Raw genomic sequence first — 22,774 nt, 5'->3', positions numbered from 1 at the left:
TTAACTGAACTTTGGCTGAACACTCACAGGGGAAAAAGGGAAAGGCAGTGGAAGCTTGAATGCATTACGTTACCCCAAGAACTGGTGAGCAAATCTCAGAGACAGACAGGCTGACAGTGGGAGAGTTGCCCAAACTCTATGAAAAACTCTCCCAGCTTTATGCTGCACAAACAGCCTGCCTACACCCTTTTGTTGTGCACACACATGCATGCTAGAACAGAGATATGTAACTCCAAAAGTTGCATACAGGGACCTAATTCCATTCTTTCCAAAACATGTCATAAATGTGGATTATTGGTTCGGTGCAGATCCTTGTCCTGTGGTTTCTCCACCATTGCACTAAACTGTTGCTGGGTCAGACAAAACACAGTGGAAAGAATGCTTTAGGACTGTTTGGGACAAGAGAGAAAGAGAAGAAAATGGTGGAGTGATGTTAAAAGAGAAGTATTTACAGTTTCAACAAGTATCTCAGTTTTATCCGAGGGCTCTAGAGCATATGCTAGATCAGCATATGGTTGGTGTTCTGTTGGTGTAAACCCCCAGTCACTCAGAAGTAGGTCACACTTGTGAGGGTTGTGTTTATGTACACTACAATTACATGTAATTATTTACCATCTACTCCTTTCCTGTACCAGAGTGATATAAACATTGACTCAACTGTCTTCACCAACAGAGGAGAATAGGGTATAGTCTTCTTGAGAATTCACAAATCATGTATTTTATTATTCTCTATAGGATTCACTAACATCAGTTTAACCCTCACTGACGGGAAGACCTCTCTGTCACCATGGTTTTCAGATATATCCTGTTTAAAGAGGAGGTCGTTGGAGGCCTACCAGAGAAAAAAGGGGCCTCTCAAGCTAACGTACACACACACACACACACACACACACGCATTCACACACACATGAACTGTGGGAAATCCTGAAAAGATAACAGAGACATCTTTCCCAGAAATTAGACCAGAGGTAGAGATTATGGGGGGAAATCAAACTCCAAGCAGTGACTTTGAGTGAGAAACCCCACCTTCAGGAAAAGACAACAACATGACCTTCAGTGTCAAAGCAATGGAGGGTGTCCTCGTGTAAAAATGTTTAAAGATAGGTCATTCAAGAGACTTCTCGCCCCTTTGAGCTGGCAACACATTGTTTACAGGTGTAATAAATACAATACCGTGAAAAACATGCAGGCAAAATGATGCGTCTTTTCTAACAGTATGAACAACAGTTTCACCTCAGATTGTTTAGGTGTGTCTTGGAAACACGACTGTCCATACTCATCTCTTCATCTTAGTTGTGGTTAAAGGAACAAATGTGAAAACTCTGACTTCTCTGAAACCACCTGAAACGGAAACCGCTGACAGATGCAACATCTCTGCTGATCTCCTGAGTATAGTTTCTCAACACACACAGGTCTGTTGCCAAAGCATTAAGGTTAAATACAAGAGAAGTTATGTTGTGTTATTTATAAGGAGAGTTGAGATTGTCATATAATATGTCATAATAATAATAATGATATATAATATGCTACTAAAAGTCTGTTGAACATTGCAAGATTATGACTCAATTCTAAGTGAAATGGGTGGTTACACATTTTCCGAGATACAGTCATGAACTTTCCTGTCAAGAGTGAGACGTTATCTTCATTTTGGTAACGTTTCACACTATTCCATGTGTTTCTAAGTTTACCAGCAACTGGTCCCCAAAAAGGAAATGATACAAAAATAGCTATCCATATAAGGGTGATTAGTCATACATTAAGTTTTTTGTAAAAGATAGATATTATGTGAAAATGATGACGTTTGTAAATGAGTGTTCTTTTTTCCCCCGATTTTTCTGTTAAAGATTTTCCTTGTTACTCCAAGAGGTTGATAGTCAAACTTTTGGCTTCTTACAACTTTTGTTCTGTTTAAACAACTTCACTTGCATGCACATACCCACATGGGAGACACGGCATACACATCTGTTTCCTGCATGGTGGGAGCTCTGAGGGTGGTGCTCTCTGTGGGTGTGTCCTCTCTGTCAGAGACGACCCCTCTCATGACTCATCCTATTGTTAAGTTCAACTTTCTTCGTCACCCCTCTCCTAAATTATGAGAAGATACTTAGGAATGTTTTACATCTGACGCCCCCTTAGCTCCCACAGTTTAGATTTCAAACCCCGGACCGTGGGCCTTATTTCTGTTCTTTTTTTGTAATTTCCAGTAAACCTGCTCTTTCAGTTGTACAGAGGTATTGTTTCCCTAACAGAATCACAGTCAGTAAGAATATATGTGCCCTCAGAAATACTCACAGTAACACAATCCGACATATCTCCATTAAACTAGCAGTTTTGGTGAGCGGATTTAACAGGAGGGTGGTGGATAAGCAGACCCACTGACCCTTCATCTGTAAGCAGATTACATGTTATCACAAAGAATGCTCAGGGTTTAGGTTGCAACAATAACAGACAGTAGACTGATCTGTTGTAATCAACATGAAGAGGAGACACAAAGACAATAATCGAAACCCATCCCTTAAGTCCTTAAAGAAAAAGAAAACATATTTTCCAAGTCCAACATTATTATAATCCAGGCAATACATTCATATACAAAAGATAGTTTTAGAAAACTTCTGAATGATACCAGTCTTGCAGACTTAATTTAGTACAATATTCAAGAAAAAAAACAATTTCTAGAACCATGGCAATCATGGCATACCATGTATGATGTAGCAATAAAACAACATGCATTATAAATATTTCACTCAATTTAACATAGTAAAGTTAACATGGACTATTGAAGCAGGATTCTCATGAATTTCTATTTATATGATTGTGATATTGTTACTTAAAAAAGCACACGTTATTGCTGTCAACAGAAATCTTTGAACATTACCTCTACAGGCAGCATTAAAGAATTTCATTTAAAGTTTTTTTTTGTTAACACAATGTGATCTCAAATAACCTTTCATTAACTGGAAACTGTCGAGAAAGTTGCTTCCTTTGTGCTGAATGGCTTCATCAGAGTTGTGTGCTTGACAGCTGGAGCTAAAAACAAAAGGTCACAAGAGGCACGGGAGTGAACCGAAACAGTGAAAATGTGTTGTAAAATACATCAAAAAGAGCTGAGGGATGCTAAAACACTGAGCTGATGAGAATTGCAGCTGGGGGCAACTATCAATGGATTTACTGCTAACGAGACATTCAAATATCGATTACATTTATAGTTAAACCAGAATGCTAATAGTGCTTCTTATTGGAAAAAGGTGTATAAAGTGTTTATTATATTTAGGGGTTAAACAAACGTGGAGTTAAATATAAATCAGTTATTGCAACTTAAACCAATTTATTTAAATGTATAATTTTAAAAGAAGTAAACTCTCTAGCAACATCTCTATTACTGAGGACAAGTCAACTTAATTGATAGTATGTTGATGCTTGTGACATTCTTCAGGGTAAAAAAACACACACACACACACACACATATATATATATATATATATATATATATATATATATATATATATATACACACACACAAAGGATCATATATTAATACGAAATTACAAACAAACAAACAAATAAATATTCCTATAGTGATCTACAGCGTGGCAATTGAGCCTAACAGAATCGATCGTTGTGTGCGCGTGTATATTTGTGGATGCTCGCGCGCTCCATGCCCCGCCCTTAACTCGAGGAGTCCCAAGTCAGTTACTTGTGATGAAGAAAGAATAGGGGCGGAGCCCTTATGTGACGTCAATGTATCCCTCCCACCCAGCTTAAATTTACATTTTCTATGGGTCCGGGCTGAGAATGTGTGTGTCTGTGTGTGCTGGAGCTATTGCACAATTTACAAAGGCACACACCTCAAGCCCCAAGAAGTGATCCAGAGGCGCGCTGATGTGGCCTGAGCCACTTGGTCGTTTTAAATATTAAACAACTGGAGTTAGAGAAGTCACGTCGGGGTCGACTTTGAGGTAGGTGTGTGTGTATTTGTGTCTGGAGCTCTTGCGGTTTTGTGTGAGGTTGTTCCACGAGCGCACTAACAAAAGCGGCACGCTTTTAAACTGTCTGTTTGATCCCCTCGGCAAAAGAACAATGTTTGTATTTGAATCTGGACAGTTCAAAAGAAAAGAAAAGACCAAAGAGACTGAGAATGAGATAGCAAAAAAACAAAACTCTTGTTTCATTGTCTCCTTTTGTTGCAGCTCAGGACTTGTAGCCAACGGGACAAACCAAGCACAAACACGTTGGGGTTGTTGTACAGCATATTCAGGCTACTTTGATTCACTTTAGAGCAGACAGATCTGGTTTTACTTTAATTCATTTTTTTGTAATGTGAGAGAAAGAAAAAAAAAAACAACAGCCATAATGAGTTCTAATGTGACCTGTGATATTCAGAGATGTGATTAGGACTTGACATTAAGTTCCAGTATTATCTGCGTATACTTGTGATGCAATGTAAAAATTGAACCGATCTAAACCTCACTTACTGTCTGACATGGCTTGCTATGAGGGTATGTGCTATGATAGCCCTTCAATACTCGTTTAACCCTAAGTCTTGAAATGACACCATTTTGGGGACAAACAGCTTAAGAAAGGGACCATATTTTATGAATGAGCTGTATCTGAAGTCACTATGTGTGAGTTCTAGCACAGCAGTGACTCTTGCAGTCTGTGTCAGCGAAGCACATGGCTTCAGTCAGAGCTGATACACAGGCCACTTTGATGAAGCCAACGGTCAGGTGAGGATGTTTGTTTTTGTTATATTTTTGAGGCAACAGGTCGAGGTCTGTAGCACTTCACAGTGGCCTATGTGTTCAAACGTGTGTGAGAGTTTCTGTCAAACTTTAACAAGATGACAAACAGCCAGATAGAGCATAAATCCTGATAGAGGGTTAAGTGTGTGTGTGTGTTTGCTGGGTGGAGGTGCTGTAGCAGCCAGTCAAATACAACTGAGCAGTTTTGACATGTGAGTTTAGCTTTGGGTCAGTCGACGCGTTCAAAGCAGGTGGTATGTATTAAACCCTTTTAGATGCCAGGGTTTCTTTAAGTTTAGATGTGTACGTGTGTATGCATGGAAGGAAGGGAAACTTTCTCGCACATGTGTTAGTCATTTGGAGGGGGAGTTTGCAAAACGATTTACATCTGTTTTCTGATCTTTGAACCCCCTCCTCCCCTCTCTCTCTCTCTCTCTCCTGTTTCTCCTACTCTCGCTGTCTTCTGTTTCCCGTAAGGGCAGATGCTGTCACAGTGTGTGTATGTGTTTGGTGTTACAACTATAATACCCTCTCCTCCATTATCACTGCACCCAAAGGGATTTAAAAATGTGAATGAAACGAGTTTCCATTCTATAACAGCGTGTGTCCATTTAGTGGTTCTTGTGCATTTCTCAAAGGAATCATTTTAGAATCTGAGCCCATGACAGGAACTCAACCTGACCTCAAGAAAATAAAGGTATGTGGGTCAGGAAAGGCTGTGTGTCCATAAGGGGTAACCGGCAACCACATGTGTTTTGAGAGTATTATCTCAGACAGTCCTGCTGCTCTGTCTGTGGGCACAAAATCTTCATTACTCAGCAGAACGCACTGATCCTTAAGACCGACACGGCACCAGACACATTGACACTACTGTTTGTGTGCGTGTTTTAAAAACTGGGATCTGTTAGTTCATATTAGATATTTTGTTCTCTGGTATTGAAAGGCTGCTTTGTAGAGCACGCTTTAAAGTCTTTTCCCCTGTAATGACCCATGTAAACAAAGACTGAGGTTTTAGATGCTCTCTGTACTGAGAGTGGAGTCATCATGGTTAGAGTTTTATGTCTCCACACTGCAGGTCCAGTCTGCACAGAGACTTTTGGATTTGACTGATTTTGAGACCGTTTGTATTTCGATACTAATTGGAACTATTTGTTCCCCCATATCCCCTCTTCATTTTACAAGACAAGCAAAAGCAAAACATACAGTGGTGGTCAATGTTATTGTTAAAAAACACCCGTATGATTCAATAAAATAATAAACCTCTGTGAAGGCTTGACGATAAAGTACAATCTGGCTACTTTGCCTTCCCCTGAAAAACAATTTAGTACTTCGAAGGTTGTCTAACAAAGTTTTAGACATGACTCATTACAGATCCTTTTTTTCCGAAACATCATATAGACTACAACTGAAAATAGATTTATAGTTTTCTGTCATTGTGTTGGTTAACATTAGAAGGAGATGAATGAAATAAATCAGACGCAACATGACTTACAGTTATTGGGGCTATTGTTCAGACTGTCATTTACAGCCTAAATGTATCCCAGCACATGATGTATTAGGGTCGTTTACCACCTCAACTTTACAAAGTCGTCAAAGAAAACCATGAGAACCTGTCAAAGCATTCGATGCAAACTATTGATATCAATTGAACACACGTCCCTGTCATGTGCGAGCATGGTTTTTGAAGTGATGCAATCACTGAATCCCACAACAGGACAAAGGATCTGTTTACACTCCGCTGTAGTTTTGTTGCTATGGTTTTAGACGCTGATGTCATGATTCGTGTATCAGTGCCCTGATGGAGAGCTGGAGTGAGATCGATGCTTTGAGAGCGTTTGTGGTCATGTGTGTTTCTTGTATAAGATGTCTGGAAGTCAGACGTTCAAAGGTATTGTTTAGACAGGATGGCCACTGGACTTTGATTTACTCAGAACAGAGAGATAAGATATATATTAAATGTATACACAATAGTGAAACAGACGTGCACACCTACAGAGACTCTGTAGAATCCCATTGATTTTCCTCCTGTTATGCTGGAGCTTCAATCACAATAAAGCCCCATTACTGTGCTGACCACTTTGCGTATAGTCCTGGAGAATGGATGACACAGACGGATGCACACACAGACTTTAAATGGCTTCCTCCTTGCAGCTTGTTAGGTAAAGTAAAGAGATTCAAAGTCTGAGCTGAACAAATTGAATTAAGCACTTTGTCGATCTGTATCAAAATATATGATGATGTCTTTTAACAAACAGAAACGGGAACATGCGCCTACGGAAAAAACAGAGCAACTATGTTTTGTTTCAGCCTTAAGCAATTAGAGCTTTGATGATAAAAACGTACTTCAGGCTCTGGCAAGTTTAATTAGACTGTGAATCCACATAATACATTCACAATTAGAAATATGCTTTTACATAAAGAAAGTTAGCAGATGAAACAAAGAGTCATTTTGCCTTTTTGTTGACACCTGGTTACCTCATTATAAATTTGTGTGTGTATGTGATCAGCTCACACCCTTCTGTGTTCGCCTGTCTGGATAACGATAGATTGTCTGGTTACCCACAGTAACAGTTGTTATTGGGGGTTTCTCTTCAAGCATGTAAACAAAGGAGAACCTCCCAAATCCTCTCCGGTGTGCCCCCAAGCCAATCAGATTAGAGCTCCCAGCTGAGCTCTGCCAATAGAGGGAGAAGAGGGGCGGGACTCTGCTCCATGAGGAAAACACAGGCGTAAAGCACAAAGCTTTGAATCTGGAAGTGGAACAGACAGCAGAGCCATAACAAAGGCTCTTCCTTTATGAGTGTATGGCACTTCACACTGCAGAGCCAGACCGAACGACTGTGGCTTTTTTTTTTTTTTTTTACTAAATGGCTTGCACACTAATTAAGAAGCAGACATGTGAACTGCTTTTAAAAGGGTGATGTTTGTAGGAGTAATGGTATAAGGGCACATGTTTACATCACGGGCAGGGAGGAGGAAGAGCCACAAGCCAAGGTGCATGTGTGCTCAGTCTATAATTTGTCCTGACTCTGTGTGTCTAGATTGCAAAACGACTTGTAATCTGTGCATGTCTTGTGCATATGTCTAAGTCCACCTGTTCTCTTTTGACCTATACATACAGAAACATGTGTCAGCTGTTAGAGATCATATACCAGCCTTTTGTATTGGACTAACAGGTGTGCCACCCCCCCACACATTACTTCAGAACATGTGTTGCAAATTTTGTATGAGTAAGCATGGTGAGTTTAGCCTTTGTAAAGAACAGTGTATATGGCAAGGACCAAGTGTTTCTGTCACTCAAAGTTGCCACTGTTTAAAATGGTGTGTGTGCATGCGTCTCTTATGTAATTTTTGTTGTGTGCACAAAGCAAATAATCACTTTGCAGGTTCATCACATTCCTACAGTGTGACTCAAAGTGGTGTCTGTGCCCTTTCAATCCATCCATTCACTCTGTAATCTGCCTCAGACAGGGGCTCACAACATGTGGCAACAGGACAGAGCGCAGGCCGCTGCGTGAAATAACTTCAGTCAGTGCAGACAGAGATCACAGCCCAAAATGAGAGAAGCAGATAGCGAAACCTGCATAATAATCTGACAAGACCAGATGCAGCCACTGCGGCTTTAAAAGTGAAGCCATGACACAGAAAGTGTTGGGAAGTAAAACATTCAAAGTCAGATGTAAACCGCATCATAACAAAGTGAGTCCATGATGCACATGAACATATGTAAAATGGATAAATGTGCTATTGTTTAGTTTATGAATAATAGGAACAGACTTGTACAGAACACAGGATGAACAGTTTTGTAAAGGTTCCTCTATTCTGCATCGTATCTGTAAGTACATTGTTTTTTTTGTTTTTTAAAGGTTTATTTTTGGCCTTTATGCCTTTATTAATAGGGGAGGAAAGTGGATAGAGTCGGAAACAGGGAGAGAGTGGGGAGAGACATGCGGGACAGTGGCCACAGGCCGGACGCGAACCCGGGCCGCCCGCGCGAGGAGCAAAGCCTCGCAACATGGTGCGCGCGCTGCCGCTGCGCTATCGGCGCCACCAAGTACATTGTTTAATATATAACAAAGTACTTCTGTTATTAAATAGGTAAAATGTCAATGTTTCTCTCCAAAGCTTCATTTGCTCTGTAATAATCTGATTTCAGACATGGATATACTGAGGGGAAAATGTAATACTTAGTGTTGACCAACTATGAAATGATGAAAAGGAAACACCAATGTATCTGCATTATTATTACCAATACAGACAAACAGGTCTCTAAAAACAAAGATGCTGTTAAGTGGTCACTTGATGCTGCTGGCGTTCAGTTTGATAAATAAACCCAGTTTATCATCAACTAGCCGAGTTATTTACATTGGAGAGTTTGCACCACTGTGATCGTCACCATTGACAAGCATTCAAACAGGATACAGAGTTGGGTTAGGCGTTGCACATCGGTTACTGTGGTGATGTGCCTCACTTCCTATAGTACAGACCTCAGAGACCTGTACTATGACGCGAGTTCAACATACCCAGGCTGTCTTATCTTGCTTTACTAGCTCCAACAAAGTGCTTACATGAAGCTGGTTATCAACTTGACGAATCAATCCAGAGTTTCTGCGAGCATGTGATTGTCATATTCCAAGAGCCATGTAAAAGAGATCAGAAAAAATCAGAACGTTTAACACAAATTACAGACGACATTTTAATTACAAATAAAGACTAGCGTAGGCTATAAGTAATACCAGTAACCTGGTACAACTTAAAGAAAAAACAACTGGTAAGCTCCAGTGGGGTTTTTTTTTCAGCCTCTTTTGTTTTGATGATGTCAGTAAAGGACAAATACAGACTTTTCTTCGTAAAGCCTATTTCAGAAAACAACAATATGAAAGGAAAGAAACAGTTTTTGGTCTCTCTCATTTCTCCCCTCTCACAAGCAGCTCTAAGTGCTCATCGATAAATACATCTGATTGGTCTGTAGGCATTGTTTTTTTTGTTTTTTTTACAAACTGATTTTACACCCTGAACATAACTCGCTCCAGAGCAGGTAAAGTGTTCAGCGGAAGTTACCAGAATAAACTTGAGAATGTTGAATAGATAGAATGTTGATAGATGGATACTTTATTGATCCAGAGGGACCGACTCGGTCCAAATGAAAACTAAAAACGTGTTTTACAGCAAATATTGCAGATAGATGAGAACTACATGAGAGGGAGAAAATCCAGTACAAACAATGATTTGGATAAACGATTATCCCAGCTGGCAGGCGTAGTAATTAGTTTGGGTGTTTACTTTTCCTCATGACAGTCTGTGGAGCCACCCAGACTCTCCATTATGACATCAGAGTTTTAAACATCCACACATACAAACAGACATATCTAGTCCTGCCGAGCTGAAGCCTAACAGCTCATGCCCTCCTTTTATGACACAATCGGTGTTGACTCTTAGTTTACTCTTTGTGTTGGTGCATCGATGTGCGTCTGTGCTTTATGAACTCTAAAACCCCTGATTGTAAATTCCAATCACCTCGTGTCTCCCTGGTGACATCATCGTATTGTGGGAAGTGGGCTGGATGCTTTCGTAGGTCAGAACATGTTGAGGCCCCAGAATTCCCCAGCTCCTCTTCTCCTGCGCTCCAGACCCCCACTCCAACTCTAAGGCAGGAAATACAAAACAGATCCAACCCCCCCAATACCCCAAGCATGCTTTACAGGATCTATTCTGCTCTTGCTTTCTTCAGCTCTGTGTTCCTGCTCTGGCCTTCTCATGATTCAGTCCTCTTTAAGGTAATAAATATTCATATCTTTACATGTTTGTTTTTTTTAATTGAAAGTTTGAACAATCTAAATATTCTTTATTTGATTACAATTTCATTGAAGACACGCCAGACATCTCCTAAGGACTATGGTTTTTATATGTTTAATCTGTTGTCACTTTCATGTCACTTTCAAATATGAGCTCTGTGTTTGCGTCCTCTACACACATTTTGTGCTCCTGACTAGTTCATTGTGTTCATGTGTTCTCTTATCTTTTTGTCTACTTCTGTCTTTGGCCTGCACTGGCACGTCACGTTCCCCTCAGGGGAGCTGGAGTGTCACATGTTATTTTGCTTACACACACGCACACACATTAATGATAATAATAAACTTTACTTATGTAGCACCTTTCCAAACGGAGTTTTAAAAGTGCTTTACAGGATAACACAACAGAGACGTTGAAAGTAAAAGCGACACTAAACGTAAAACAGTGAAAGATAAAACAGAATAATGAAAACAATAAAAACAGATGGAGTGGGTGAATAAAACAGAGGATCATTGGAAGGCGAGCCTATAAAAGTGTCTTAAGAAGTGACTTAACTGATAAAACAGTCTTTATCATTCATATCTCCTCTGGAAGCCACTGGGGTCTGTAGTCTGGGGGCCCGAATAGCAAACGTTCTGTCAGAGAGCAGCATTAGCGGACCTCAAAGTCCGTGATGAAACATGAGGACTTAAAAGATCAGTAATATAACTGGGGCCCAAACTGCATCGAGCTTTAAAAGTAACAAGTACAATTTTAAAATCAACTCTTAAAACTAACTGGCAGCCAATGCAAGAATGGAAGGATGGGTGTGATGTGTATTTGTGTCGCTTAGTGCCTGTTAAAATCCAGGCTGCAGCATTTTGTACTAGCTGTAAGGAGCAGAGTGATTTTTTTTGCTGCCGATGGAGAAAAGCTAGTTACAGTAATCTAGACTTGATGAAATAAAAGCATGGAAGACTGTTTCCAGGTTTTTTGGTCAACAGGAATGGCTTAATTTTGTTGGAAAGTTGGAAAACGCATGACTGTGTGACTGACTTGATATGGCTGCTCAAAGTGAGATCTTGATCAAATAAAACGCCAAGATTCCTGCACTGGTGAGTAATGAGATGGGTGTATGGACCTAGTCTGCTTGTGAGTTCGGTATTAGCAGAGTCTGTACCTAAAAGTAATATCTCTGTCTTTTTTTAGTTCAACTGAAGGAAATTCTCAGACATCCATTGATGAATTCGTAAGCGAAGACACTTCATTGAGGTTATTGGGGTCACAGCTGAGATAAAACTGGGTGTCGTCTGCATAAAAATGAAAACCGAGGTTGTGCGCTCGCATGAGATGTCCTGGTGGCAGCATGGAAATAGTAAAAAGAATTGGGCCATGGACTCATATTATGATACTGTGAAAACGATGACTCCACATACGTAAGCTGTTAATTTTTTTTTAGTTCTTGACACAAACTTTAAGATACGTACATGCATGTTTACTTCTGTTTCAAACTGTGCTCAGGAAATAAGTGCACATGTTCGTCACTGCCCATCATGATTTATGTGCTGTCACGAGGGAAGCTTGTAAATGAGCATGCACGCACACAGGTCCTGTCCAGGAAATGAGCTCACTGTCACTACCCAACTCTCGGCTTCTTCACTATATCTGTTGCTTTCTCTCCAACACATCACCCACCCTGGCTCTCCCTTTTACATCTCACCCCACACAGCTGTCAGTTAAAAGCTCATCCATCTCTGTGTGTATTTTAATGAGATCGTCCCCTATTTATGTCTGAATGGCCGCTTCATTAACAGAGAGACTAAGAGAAGCACACTCGGTTATGTCCGGTTTGTACAGCAAGGGGGGAAGGCTGTGTGTATAAGGGAGAAAGAAGGGGTGTGGGGGTTGCTTTAGGGGTTTTTGATGACGACATTTCCCCTGAGGGGGGGACCTCCCATCTGTGAGTGGAACAGACTGAATCTGGCCAAGAAAAGATATAAAGAGAGACTGAACTCAAGGAACTGGGTTGAGTTGGATGGGTGATTTTATTTTTTCAATGGGGGTCTCTTTAAGTTTGATTTTTAAGCAAGCAGAGCAAGCTTTTTTGTTGCGTACAAGAGTGATGAGAAACCAAGATAAAGCCTGTTTTTTTTTTGTTTTTTTTTGCACTGATGATCTGAAAGAGCAACCTAAATAAAGGCCAAAGTCTTGGCTTCCTCTCTTGGCTTTAACTTAAACTCAAGAGAGCACCCAGAATTACTTTACAAGCCAATTTAATTTGCCTTTGCTCTTCAAAATACTAGGTTTGTTTCTAATGTTGGATCAGATGTTTCAATGATCAGCATACAATACACCAGAGGCTACATTATGTCGCTCTCTTGTCAGCATGACCCATGGGTACATTTGTGCAGGATCCTGTTAAAAAAAGCTAATCTTGGCTCGCTAATGATGGACTGGGTGTGGTCTGCAATATGCTCACGACCAATGATGGTTGACAGTTGGCCCAACCGTGCCCTGCTCTGTGTGTGTCTGTATCCTGGAGGATGAAAGGGGGGTCACATGGTGGTGCAGCCCACCAGCTGCTCTCCTCGCCTTCATTTTCTCTGACTCTGCAGGCCACCGTTGACTCGTCAGAGCTGATCCCTATCATTTTTGTGCATTTTACCCCATGTGTCTATCTTGGCATGCATCCAAACATAAACGTATCAACCTCTTCTATCTTTTTTGCCCGTCATGTCTGTAACAGTCCGATTTACGTAGGCTAATGTTTTTTTTTTAATTTCCTGTTATATTAGCATGCTTACCAGCAGTGAAACTAGAGAGATGCATTACAGTAGTCATTGTTTGTCCTCCTTCTCATCCTTCATTACTGTTAGACAAAGAAGAGGGCTTTTGATGGTTATGACCGTTTCTCAGGTCTGTCACATGTAGCAGTTCTTTCCTGTTCGAAATGCTGTGTCACTAAAATGAAGTGTGGGTGATGGAAGGTCTCCATGGTAACACAGAGAGACAATGACAGTTGAGAAATGTGGCTGTATTATGAATGCAGGTCTTTGTGCATGTTCACTCTTATAGCAGAGCTAGTTGTGCTGATGCAATCACTTGGCAGAGTGCAGACTCTACCCTGCAAACATTAGTCATTCTATCAGCTCTAATGCAACCTGCCACCGAGAAGAACTCTTTCACCAACAGTCACTATGGTGCAACAGTGCTAATCTGAGCCACTCATCCAGTCACTTCAGGCTTCGTACAAACACACGTTGTTTAATTTTAAACCATGACTTGAAAAGTAAATGTGCGAGAGAATGATAATATTATGTAGAACAAAGTATTTCTATTATGTTTGAGCCTTTCCCTGGGTTTAACTTTCTGAAGTCCTTTTTTTTTTTTTTTTTTTTAAATCTTTTTTTCTTACATATTTGATCAGTAATTTCTTGACACTGGCTGATAGAAAGAGGTGACGCATCCCAAGTGTGTGAAATAACAGGAGCACGAGGGTCAGTCGGATGACATGGGGAAATCAAGTAAACAACGAAAAGCTATCTTTGACTCTTTATTGTAGAATCTCCACCGACCCAGTTTTTCATTCCATTGTTTTCACCAGTTCACTTCTCATTTTTGCATTCCTGGAGTCTCGGGTCACTCCGAATGCTGCACCCTTTCTCTTGGAGATTTGGGTCTTGTTGTAGTCTAATTAGCCCGCGTGCGTGTGTTTGTGTGTATGTGTGTGCGTTTTTGCTGCAAGGTTGTGTTTTGTTTTAATGGGATTCCTGGAACAGCAGGACATGTTGTCCCAAGAACTGAGTTTAGAAGTCGGCACTAAAATGCTTTGGGGCTTGCTACTTGACTGCATATTTTGTTTTGTAGTTTTCTTGCAGACCATTAAATTTTCCACTAAATGAATGCCTGTTATTTGGTATTGTATAGTTTATGACCAAGAAATAGTAACAGCTCAGCTATGCAGTAAATGTTGTTGTCATCGACTCTTTTCTTTACCTGTTGGACTTTAAATACTTGTAAAACATGTGATCTATTGCTTAAGTTAAACAAGACGGGACATTTATTGAAATATTCAGAACGACCCAATGATAAGGCAGAACTTTTGAAGGGCTCTAATTTGAGGTTATGGGTTCCTTTTGAACGCTTCATGTCACTTCCCCTCTCCCTCGGGGCACACAGGAAGTTGTAGCAGATGTGTTAACCTAACGGACACTTTGACAACACTGCCAGCCTGTAAGTTCCTGTGCCCCCTACTGCCAGCGTTAACACACGCTGCCTTTGATGTACACAGGCCACGTGTGCTCGCACGCAGCGAGCTGGTCCACCCAGAGGTGGGCAAACACTATCACCGGGTCACTAAACAAACACTCAACATTATAACCAATGTTTTCACATGTAAAAGAAATGACCTAAAGCTTTCTTCTATGAAGAGATGTAACTTAAAGTTATACTTATATATAGAGAGATAAATATAGATAGTAAGTTTTTTTTCCATTGGCTACATTAGAGGGTAAATAGATTATTTTTAAAGGTTTCTAATCCAAGAGTAGAAGGAATTACTATCCACCATCGCTTTAGTTCACAATCAAATGGAAAAAGCTGTATTTGCATATAACATACTCTACTCCATCCATCAATTCTAATTACAACAGGGTATTTCTCTGTCTTTGTTCTGAAGCATGCAACCACAAACCGTGTTTATCTTTGGCTTCTTTGTTATGTAACTAGAACAGTTTAGCTTCTGGGATGCACGAATGTCGACCCCTAGTGGTGTCTTCAACACATTACAGCAATCATTTGAGTGTTTTGTTTTGATTCTTAAGGACACAACCCCCCCACGTCTGTATCAAACACGTGCCGTAAAATGTTTTCTTACAACTGAGAAGTGTGATTGGCCCGCTCATGTTCCATAAAATTGCTCAGTATTTTTAGACATTTTCAGTCTGTCCTTCCTTGTCGGTGTCAGACAGGCACTCACTCACAGGTTTTTGACAACAGCATTGTCTATACAAATGAATCATTCCTTAGACTATGTGGGAGGAGAGGAAGGTGACATTGAAATAAACAGTGCTGTGTTTCTACCATTATTCTATTAGTCTTTATTGTGCTGTTTTTGAATTACAGACTTCTTTGCTGCAATTGTTTGTAGACTATTTAATGAACGTGATATAAATACTACAATGTTCCAGTAAATAATTAGGGGAATCATTTAAAGCTAAAATGTGTGTCTTCAGAAAAACATCGACTATAAAATCGTGGCTTCTGGATGCACGTTGACAGTGTGCAGGGAAGACAGACGAGGGAGGGAGAGATAGTGTGTGAGAGCGCAGCTATAAAACAGACTCTGAACTCCAACCAGCTCAGTAGCGAACAGCTGTGCAGAACAAAGCACGTCTCCTGTGTGAGGCTCTGTGACGTGCTGATAAACAGGACGGCAGGTTTTAATAGAATTTCCTGGAAGACAAGCTCTTAAGTTAAAATAGCAGACATGGCGACAATGTTCAGATTCCCCGTCTTTCCTCATCTGCAGGGTGAGTTATCCAAAGATTCACTTTTGTCCATTTTTTTTTTATGAGTAATTACAAGAAAGTATTTTACTAGTCTTAAATCTGAAGAAATGATGTGAATGTTTAATGTGAATCTGCTGATGTTTTTTGGTAACTGTAAGTGAACTGAACTCTTCACTGTTTTCATGGAGCATGTCAGCCGTCAGGGAGAAACTAGTGTGGACATTTTCTTGTTTACCAAAGCAAACTAAGGAACAGTGGCTGTCCAATACATTATTTTTTTATACCTTTCGTACCTATCTTTAGCGTGGGAGTAACATGTTATTAGTAAGGTATGGTGTCAGTCCAACTTTATCTCAGTTAATTCTCGGCTTTATAATAAGCCCACATGTTCACTTTTGGTCTGGAAAATATTAGATTTGGACTCATTATCAGGTAAACATTTTTTAAGTAAAAATCCCCCCAACAAATTCTGTGTTGTACTTTAAACTACAGAATGTGTTTTGTTTTTCAACTAAGTAATGTTGATAAAAACAGCTCTTTTATATGTGGACATCATAAATGTGAAACCCTCTGATATGTAGTACAATACAAAGCATTGGCTTGACTCTTTGGGTCACTTATATTTAATTAACTTACTATTGTACCTACTGTTATTTAATTTACTGACTGTTATTCATTCACTATTTTGCATATGAGTTCTGTTATGTACAACATTCCTCTTGACAGTGTGGTACTATTATGTAAGTCCAGCACAGAGTCTCTCCATCACCATAGAGACCATCCAAAAACTCTGAGCTTATGCCAGACGATCAGGCAGATGTTCATATTAGGGTTTAAAATCACTGTGTGATTTTCTGAGAAAAATTTGATCCCTGGAAATGTTTGAATGTGTTTTCTTAATTCCCCCCCGCTTCTTTTTTGATTTTTCCAATTTAGATCCGTGTGATCCTGGTCTGTCGTTGTCATCAGGGAGGAGTGTCATGGCGGAGCCCGACTATCTGGATGGAGACTGTGATGAGCTGATCAAACCCAAGAAGTTGATCAACCCGGTCAAGAACTCCAGAAACCACCAGGACCTGCATCGAGAGCTGCTAATGAACCAGAAGAGGTAAGTGGACTGACAAATACACCGTCAATACCACTCTCCTACTTTCCTCTACATTCTTTCTTTCTTGCTTTTTCTTTCATTTTTTTTCTTGTAAATCCACATGGTGCAGAAACAACCAGACTGAAGTTCAACAAAGACAAATAAATTCCAAACCTAAGATAAGGACTATAATAAAGTGCATGCAATTCACGCGCAGCATATAATTGGAGTGATTATGGATTGTAAAACTTCCTGTCTGTTCAATCGTGTCTGGGTCATTCTTGATTCATCACGGTCATCTGCTTGTTTGTTTGTTTATAGCAACAATATGAAGTTGTCCCTGCTTCAGAACCGCTTAGCCAAGATAAAGCAGTAGAGTTGGGATCCATGACCAATTAGTTTCATCTCTGCTCATGGTGGTTCAGTTAATGCAGTTATCCAGCTGCTTTCATGGTTTTCTTGCAGACTGTGCTGATGCTTCTGCAGGATGTCACTTTGTTTGACTTCACTGGTCCATGCAACCTCCAGCAGCAGTATTATGTAAAGCTAAGGGTATGAAACTTTCATAGGAGCTATTATATAAATCCCCAAGTGCATTAGTGTGTCAAAATTGGTTATGTAAAGGTCATACAGACACACTACACAGGATAAAGCTGCTCCGCTGGCTGATATTAACACTGGATCATCCAGCATTGGATTTAGAGTGCTCTATGTGAGCATCCATGCATAAATGCACATCGATACATTGACCCGAGATCAGCCTTTTAACACAAAATGTTTTAATTTCTCTCAGCAAACAGTGCCGGCAGCTCTGTGCCCGAGCTATTAATAGCGACATAAACACACATGCTGTGGACAGCTGTTACATCACAGCAGAGATGTGCAGTCTTAAACAGGCCAAATAGTGAGCATCAATGAATGATGGAGAAGAGACCAACGTGGACAGAGTAAAGAGGCCATGGAGGAAAAAATCATTCAATTATAAGAAGAAAAAAAAATAGGTTATTGCTCAAAATGTTTTTTATTTGCCATCTATACAAGATATGTCCTGGAGCATAAGGACGGCCTTAAAGATGAGTCTGCTGGTACTCTGTGGGGATGAACATGTTATGATATGGCTCTGTCTTCTATTGAGAGTATAGAACGCTTGCCCACATAATGGATTAGTCATGCTGATGAGAGTGGGGAGGGGTGGTGGAGTGTAGATGGATGCATGGATGGATGAACGGTTGCACAAAAAGGGGGGGGGGGGAAAGTGTTATGTAATCAAGATTACAAAACAATTTCTGGCTGAAGGCCTTTTCTCTGCCTGTGCTACCTTAGCTGCGATGACTCCTCCCACACACGTATAGAAGAATGCCAGAAATTTCAGCCACCAGGACTGTGCAAGTGTTTGAGCAGATGGAGGTATTGATGTGTGGGATTTTGAACACACATTTTTCCCAGTCTGACTCGAGTGTGCGCTCTCCTGGGAGGGGGTCGTGATTATGTAAACGTTGCCCATGGTGGAAGAAGAGTGGCGTAAGCATCTTTACAGTCTGTCTTATTACTTTCAGTGACCTTGACCCTTCTCCCTTCCTGCGTGGGTTACTTCAAAAACAGTGTGACCTGATCACCTCTCTCACTCTCTTGTCTGCTTCAGCTAGTTAAGTGCTTTCATAGGACCCCTCACCGTCAGGAAAAACAAGAGTGACTGAAGTTAAAGTAGTGCCTCCCACTACTTCTTCGAACATCATGTTCTTGGTTATGTAATCTTCAAGATTGAATAATGAATTTGATTAAGGTGTCGTGTTGCTAAACTGCAGTGAGGTAGGGAGGCTGTTTTTTTAGAGTCCGACCGATTAATTGGCCAGCTGATAATATCGGCCAATAAGCAAACCAAGATACTGTTCGTCTCAGCTAATTTTATATATATATATATATATATATATATATATATATACTGTATGCGCCGACATTACTAGATTTATTTACCAGTCAAATAGTTTCATTGAATTACACAATCAGTTCTTTTATTGGCTTTCACCAGCGTTGTACATGAGGAAATAGTTTCCAGTTAAGTGATCATCTTGTGTACTTTATAAAGTATACAGTATCTGTTAAGTGTTTGAAAACATTTGAGGGATCAACGCAGTAAATGTGTATATTCTATCTATCTTTACAGATGAACATGGATCTAAGAAATATACTGGCATCTGATTTTATTTGTCCCCAATATCGATATCGGACTTAAAAATGTAATACTGGTAGGGGCCTAGTTTTTTAAGAAAAGGAAGAACACAGCCTGTGCATGGGAAAATCAGTAATCATGCAGAGACTGATCTGTATAATATATTTTTTAACTGAATTAATGAAGGGCACATTTGATTTATGACCCACAGATATCCTCTGTCCTTTTACTGTTCTTTGTTGGGTTTTTTTCTTGTGGGCACTTAGTATGCCTTCACAATCCATTATGGGATTTGCTGTTAATTGACTTTGTGCTTTTTCGAATTGTTCTTCAACCATCCCTGTACACTATGACTAAGCTTCTCAGCTCACGAGCCTCTCATCCTCGGCCCCCACCCTTCTCTCTCAGAAATTGGAGGAGTTTGGTGCATTACATAATATTTGAGACACACTCACACATTACTAAGATGTCCTCGTCCTCTTTCTGAATTTTGGTGCACAAGCTCGAGACAGTTGTGTAACAATCCCTCTGGCTTTCTCAAAGACTACTGCGATCTGTATTTTCCATTTTTCAAATCCAAGTCCATTCCCATGATGGCAAACAGTCCAGAACATGTAATACAGATCTGTGAAAGTAGAACGAGGTCATTGCGATCATCTGTTACACATGAATGTGAACCATAATCTCCCTCTGAGTTTCATTAGAGCATGATGTCTGAGGTTTTTTTCATTGAGCTTTATCTTGGTGACATGCCGCTTAACTCGTGGTTTCTTCACAGGGGTCTGGCTCCTCAGAACAAACCTGAGCTCCAGAAGGTTCTGGAGAAGAGAAAGAGGGAGCAAGTTCTCAAGGCCCAGAAGGAGGAGCAGGAGGCCCACAAAAAGAGGAGTGATCTGGAGGTCGAGCTCATGAAACGACAACAGAAACTAGAACAGGTAAATGATTAATCGGAAAGTACAAATTAACTGTCCCCTTTAGCATCATAAACATTGTAGAGCTAAGAATTTATTGCTGGTTTGGATCTTAGGAGTTGAAGCAAGAGGCAGTTTATAGAGTGTACTATCAGTAGATAACTAACTTCAAAGATGATTTAATCTAAATATGGAATTGTTTATTTTGCAGTTGGAGCTCGAGCAACAGAAAATCGAGGACGAACAAGAAAACACGCCTGAGTTTGTGAAGATGAAGAGCAACCTGCGCAGGACCAAGCAGGAGACTGACGGGGAGGAACGGACCACCTAAGAACCAGCAGGGGCATCTGGGTCTGGCTGATTGTGCACGTGTGTGTGAGCACAGAGGCGTCACAAGTGTGTGCACGGAAGAGAGAGATTGTGTGGTGACCCGACAGTGGTTTGAGATGAACTTCCTGGCTTTCCCATCCTAGCTGTTCCTCCTTGCAGTGAGGGGAGAGACTTTACAGACTAAAGACACCTGCCCCCTTCTGCCTGCCAACCACGGACGGCCAGTTCAACTCTGCTTCTCACACAACATCCAGCAGAAAACAGAACCCCCACCCCACCCTGCACAAGGGACCCTAAAACAGACATGTAACATACCTTTCAAAGAGGTCAAGAAGCTTCCAATGAGTTCTGATGGAGACAAAACCAAACCCACAAACACACGCACACATACACAAAGGAGTTTTTCCCCCTCTTTTTTCACTCCTGTCTCCACAAACGATGTCGTCTATACTTACTGTTATCGATGTTGTTATTGTTTATTTTTTTGTCTCATCTTCAGACTCAAATAAGGAAAAGTGGACACTGGATGGACTTTTGAAGCTGTTTAATGTAAAAGCCAAACAAATGTGCTTTTGTTATTTATGTTCGTAGCTTTTAGCCCAGGTATAGGGGAGAACACTTTTAGTCGTTCCGTGTTTTAGTTTGTTTCACAGCATAGTTTATGAAGCCGGATCAGGACAAAGGGAGTGTACAATTGTGTGAAACACTCAAATTTCCTTTATTATTGTTTTTATTTTTCAACTTTTAACATGCCATTTCCTCAGCTGATGCAATGTTGAGCAATAGCGGAACTCCCAGGCATGAGAGTGACCATTTCCTTGATATATTCTGTTGTTTTGTATCATTTAAGTGTTACTTAATAAATAATTTAAGATTTTGTTGGGTCGGTTAATAACAATAAGCACTGATCAGTGTTAGTATGCATTAATTAACAAACTACATGGTGTTTACATGTAAGCCACCTGTCATAAAAGATATGATTGATTGGTATTTCTTGGAATACAATTATCTGCATGGCTCCTGAAACAACTCCGAAAAGCTTCCTGGAACTTTTTCCATTCTATTTTTTGTTTTTAATTACAATTGAGGCATTGATGTTCAGGCAGATCATTTTAATTGAAATAATTTTTCCAAAATGGTAATACAATCTGAGAAGCTGTGATAACATTTGAAAAAGCACCTCTGGTGGTTATTCAAATATTACATAGTATTATTGGTCTGAATATCTGGTTATGGGTCTCAGAGATAATAAATATTATTATTCTCTTGGTAAAAGACATTTTTTAACAACATAACCCTGTGTTTTTTCTCCAGAATATTCTTTGAAATAAAAAATGTAACACATTGAATTTATCTTTATTTATTGAAGTGCTTGAATATTTTGAATTGTTACATTGTAATTGATTTGTAAACGAAAAGCCCCTTGAGATGTACCATCTCATTTTTGAGGGGGTCCTACTATTACTAATAGGATATTACGAAAGACAACTTTATTTTCCAAATAGAATATCAGACAAAAATAACAGCAAAGCAGTATGCTGATCAAACATAGTTCATCTGTTATAAGCTCTGTCTATTTAGTCTGATGCTGATGTAGATTTTGCTCCCAGACTGCAGCATTCAGATGTCTAGACGTTGGGCTGTGTTTGGAGCAATTCTCTGTCTTGATTATTTTGCTTCTGTTTGTCACTGATGATAAGAGGCACATTTGAGATTGAACTAAATGTAGCACAAACAGAATCCAGGGAAGCAAGAACAAGTTGTGACAAATTAATATTCCATTGAAATTGTTGGCAGTGGAGTATTAAATTAGGTGAACTGAATTTAAATGTTTGTGTTACTTCAAAATGTATCAGACCAAAACTAGCCCTAAGGAGGTGGTGCTTGTGTTGAAAAGGGAAATGGGAGTTTCTTGTTGCACTTATAATGTGGGTGTTGATTCACTTCAGGGTAAAAAAAAAACTGCTTAAGTCTAGTCTTAAAATTAAAAATGCATTAGTGGCTCTGATAGATTAATAATAATAATAATAATAATAATAAGGAAACATGAACCATGACGTTAGAATAAATACATTTACGCTCAAATAAAAATTATAAAAATTCCAGATTAAAGGCGTTGTGATTACTTTCTTAGTGATCAGTTTTGATTAAAATTAAATTAAAATTACAAACATAACAAAATGTGACTTCCACAACACAGCTTCAAAATGAGTTCTGCTATAGATAGATAGATAGATAGATAGATACTTTATTGA

The 22,774-nt window shown here is 39.8% G+C and overlaps 1 protein-coding gene across 2 annotated transcripts; it reads left to right on the top strand.

Annotated features, from left to right (window-relative positions):
* The first annotated feature begins 3,767 nt into the window (after positions 1–3,767).
* Positions 3,768–21,868, top strand: fam107b (family with sequence similarity 107 member B). 2 transcript variants are annotated; one of them, XM_079346709.1, is made up of 4 exons: positions 3,768–3,956; positions 16,958–17,129; positions 20,057–20,213; positions 20,401–21,868. In XM_079346709.1, the coding sequence occupies exons 2-4, from the start codon at positions 17,002–17,004 to the stop codon at positions 20,518–20,520; spliced, it is 405 nt and encodes a 134-aa protein (XP_079202835.1). In that variant the 5' UTR covers positions 3,768–3,956; positions 16,958–17,001; the 3' UTR covers positions 20,521–21,868. The 2 variants fall into 2 exon arrangements, with proteins under 2 accessions (XP_079202835.1, XP_079202834.1); XM_079346708.1 differs by lacking the exon at positions 3,768–3,956 and adding an exon at positions 15,838–16,042.
* The last annotated feature ends 906 nt before the right edge of the window (positions 21,869–22,774 follow it).

This window comes from Symphodus melops (assembly GCF_947650265.1).
Source record: "Symphodus melops genome assembly, chromosome: 6".
NCBI lineage: Eukaryota > Metazoa > Chordata > Actinopteri > Labriformes > Labridae > Symphodus > Symphodus melops.
The sequence above is the reverse complement of the archived record's forward strand: the minus strand, read 5'-3'. Positions and strand labels throughout refer to the sequence as shown.

What these genes read in the sequence shown, in the direction of transcription:
- fam107b (XM_079346708.1), top strand. Translation starts at nt 16,000, where the DNA reads ATGGCGACAATGTTCAGATTCCCCGTCTTTCCTCATCTGCAGG. An exon ending in CTGCTAATGAACCAGAAGAG is followed by an intron (nt 17,130 to 20,056) that starts GTAAGTGGACTG and finishes GTTTCTTCACAG; the next exon opens with GGGTCTGGCTCCTCAGAACA. An exon ending in GACAACAGAAACTAGAACAG is followed by an intron (nt 20,214 to 20,400) that starts GTAAATGATTAA and finishes TTTATTTTGCAG; the next exon opens with TTGGAGCTCGAGCAACAGAA.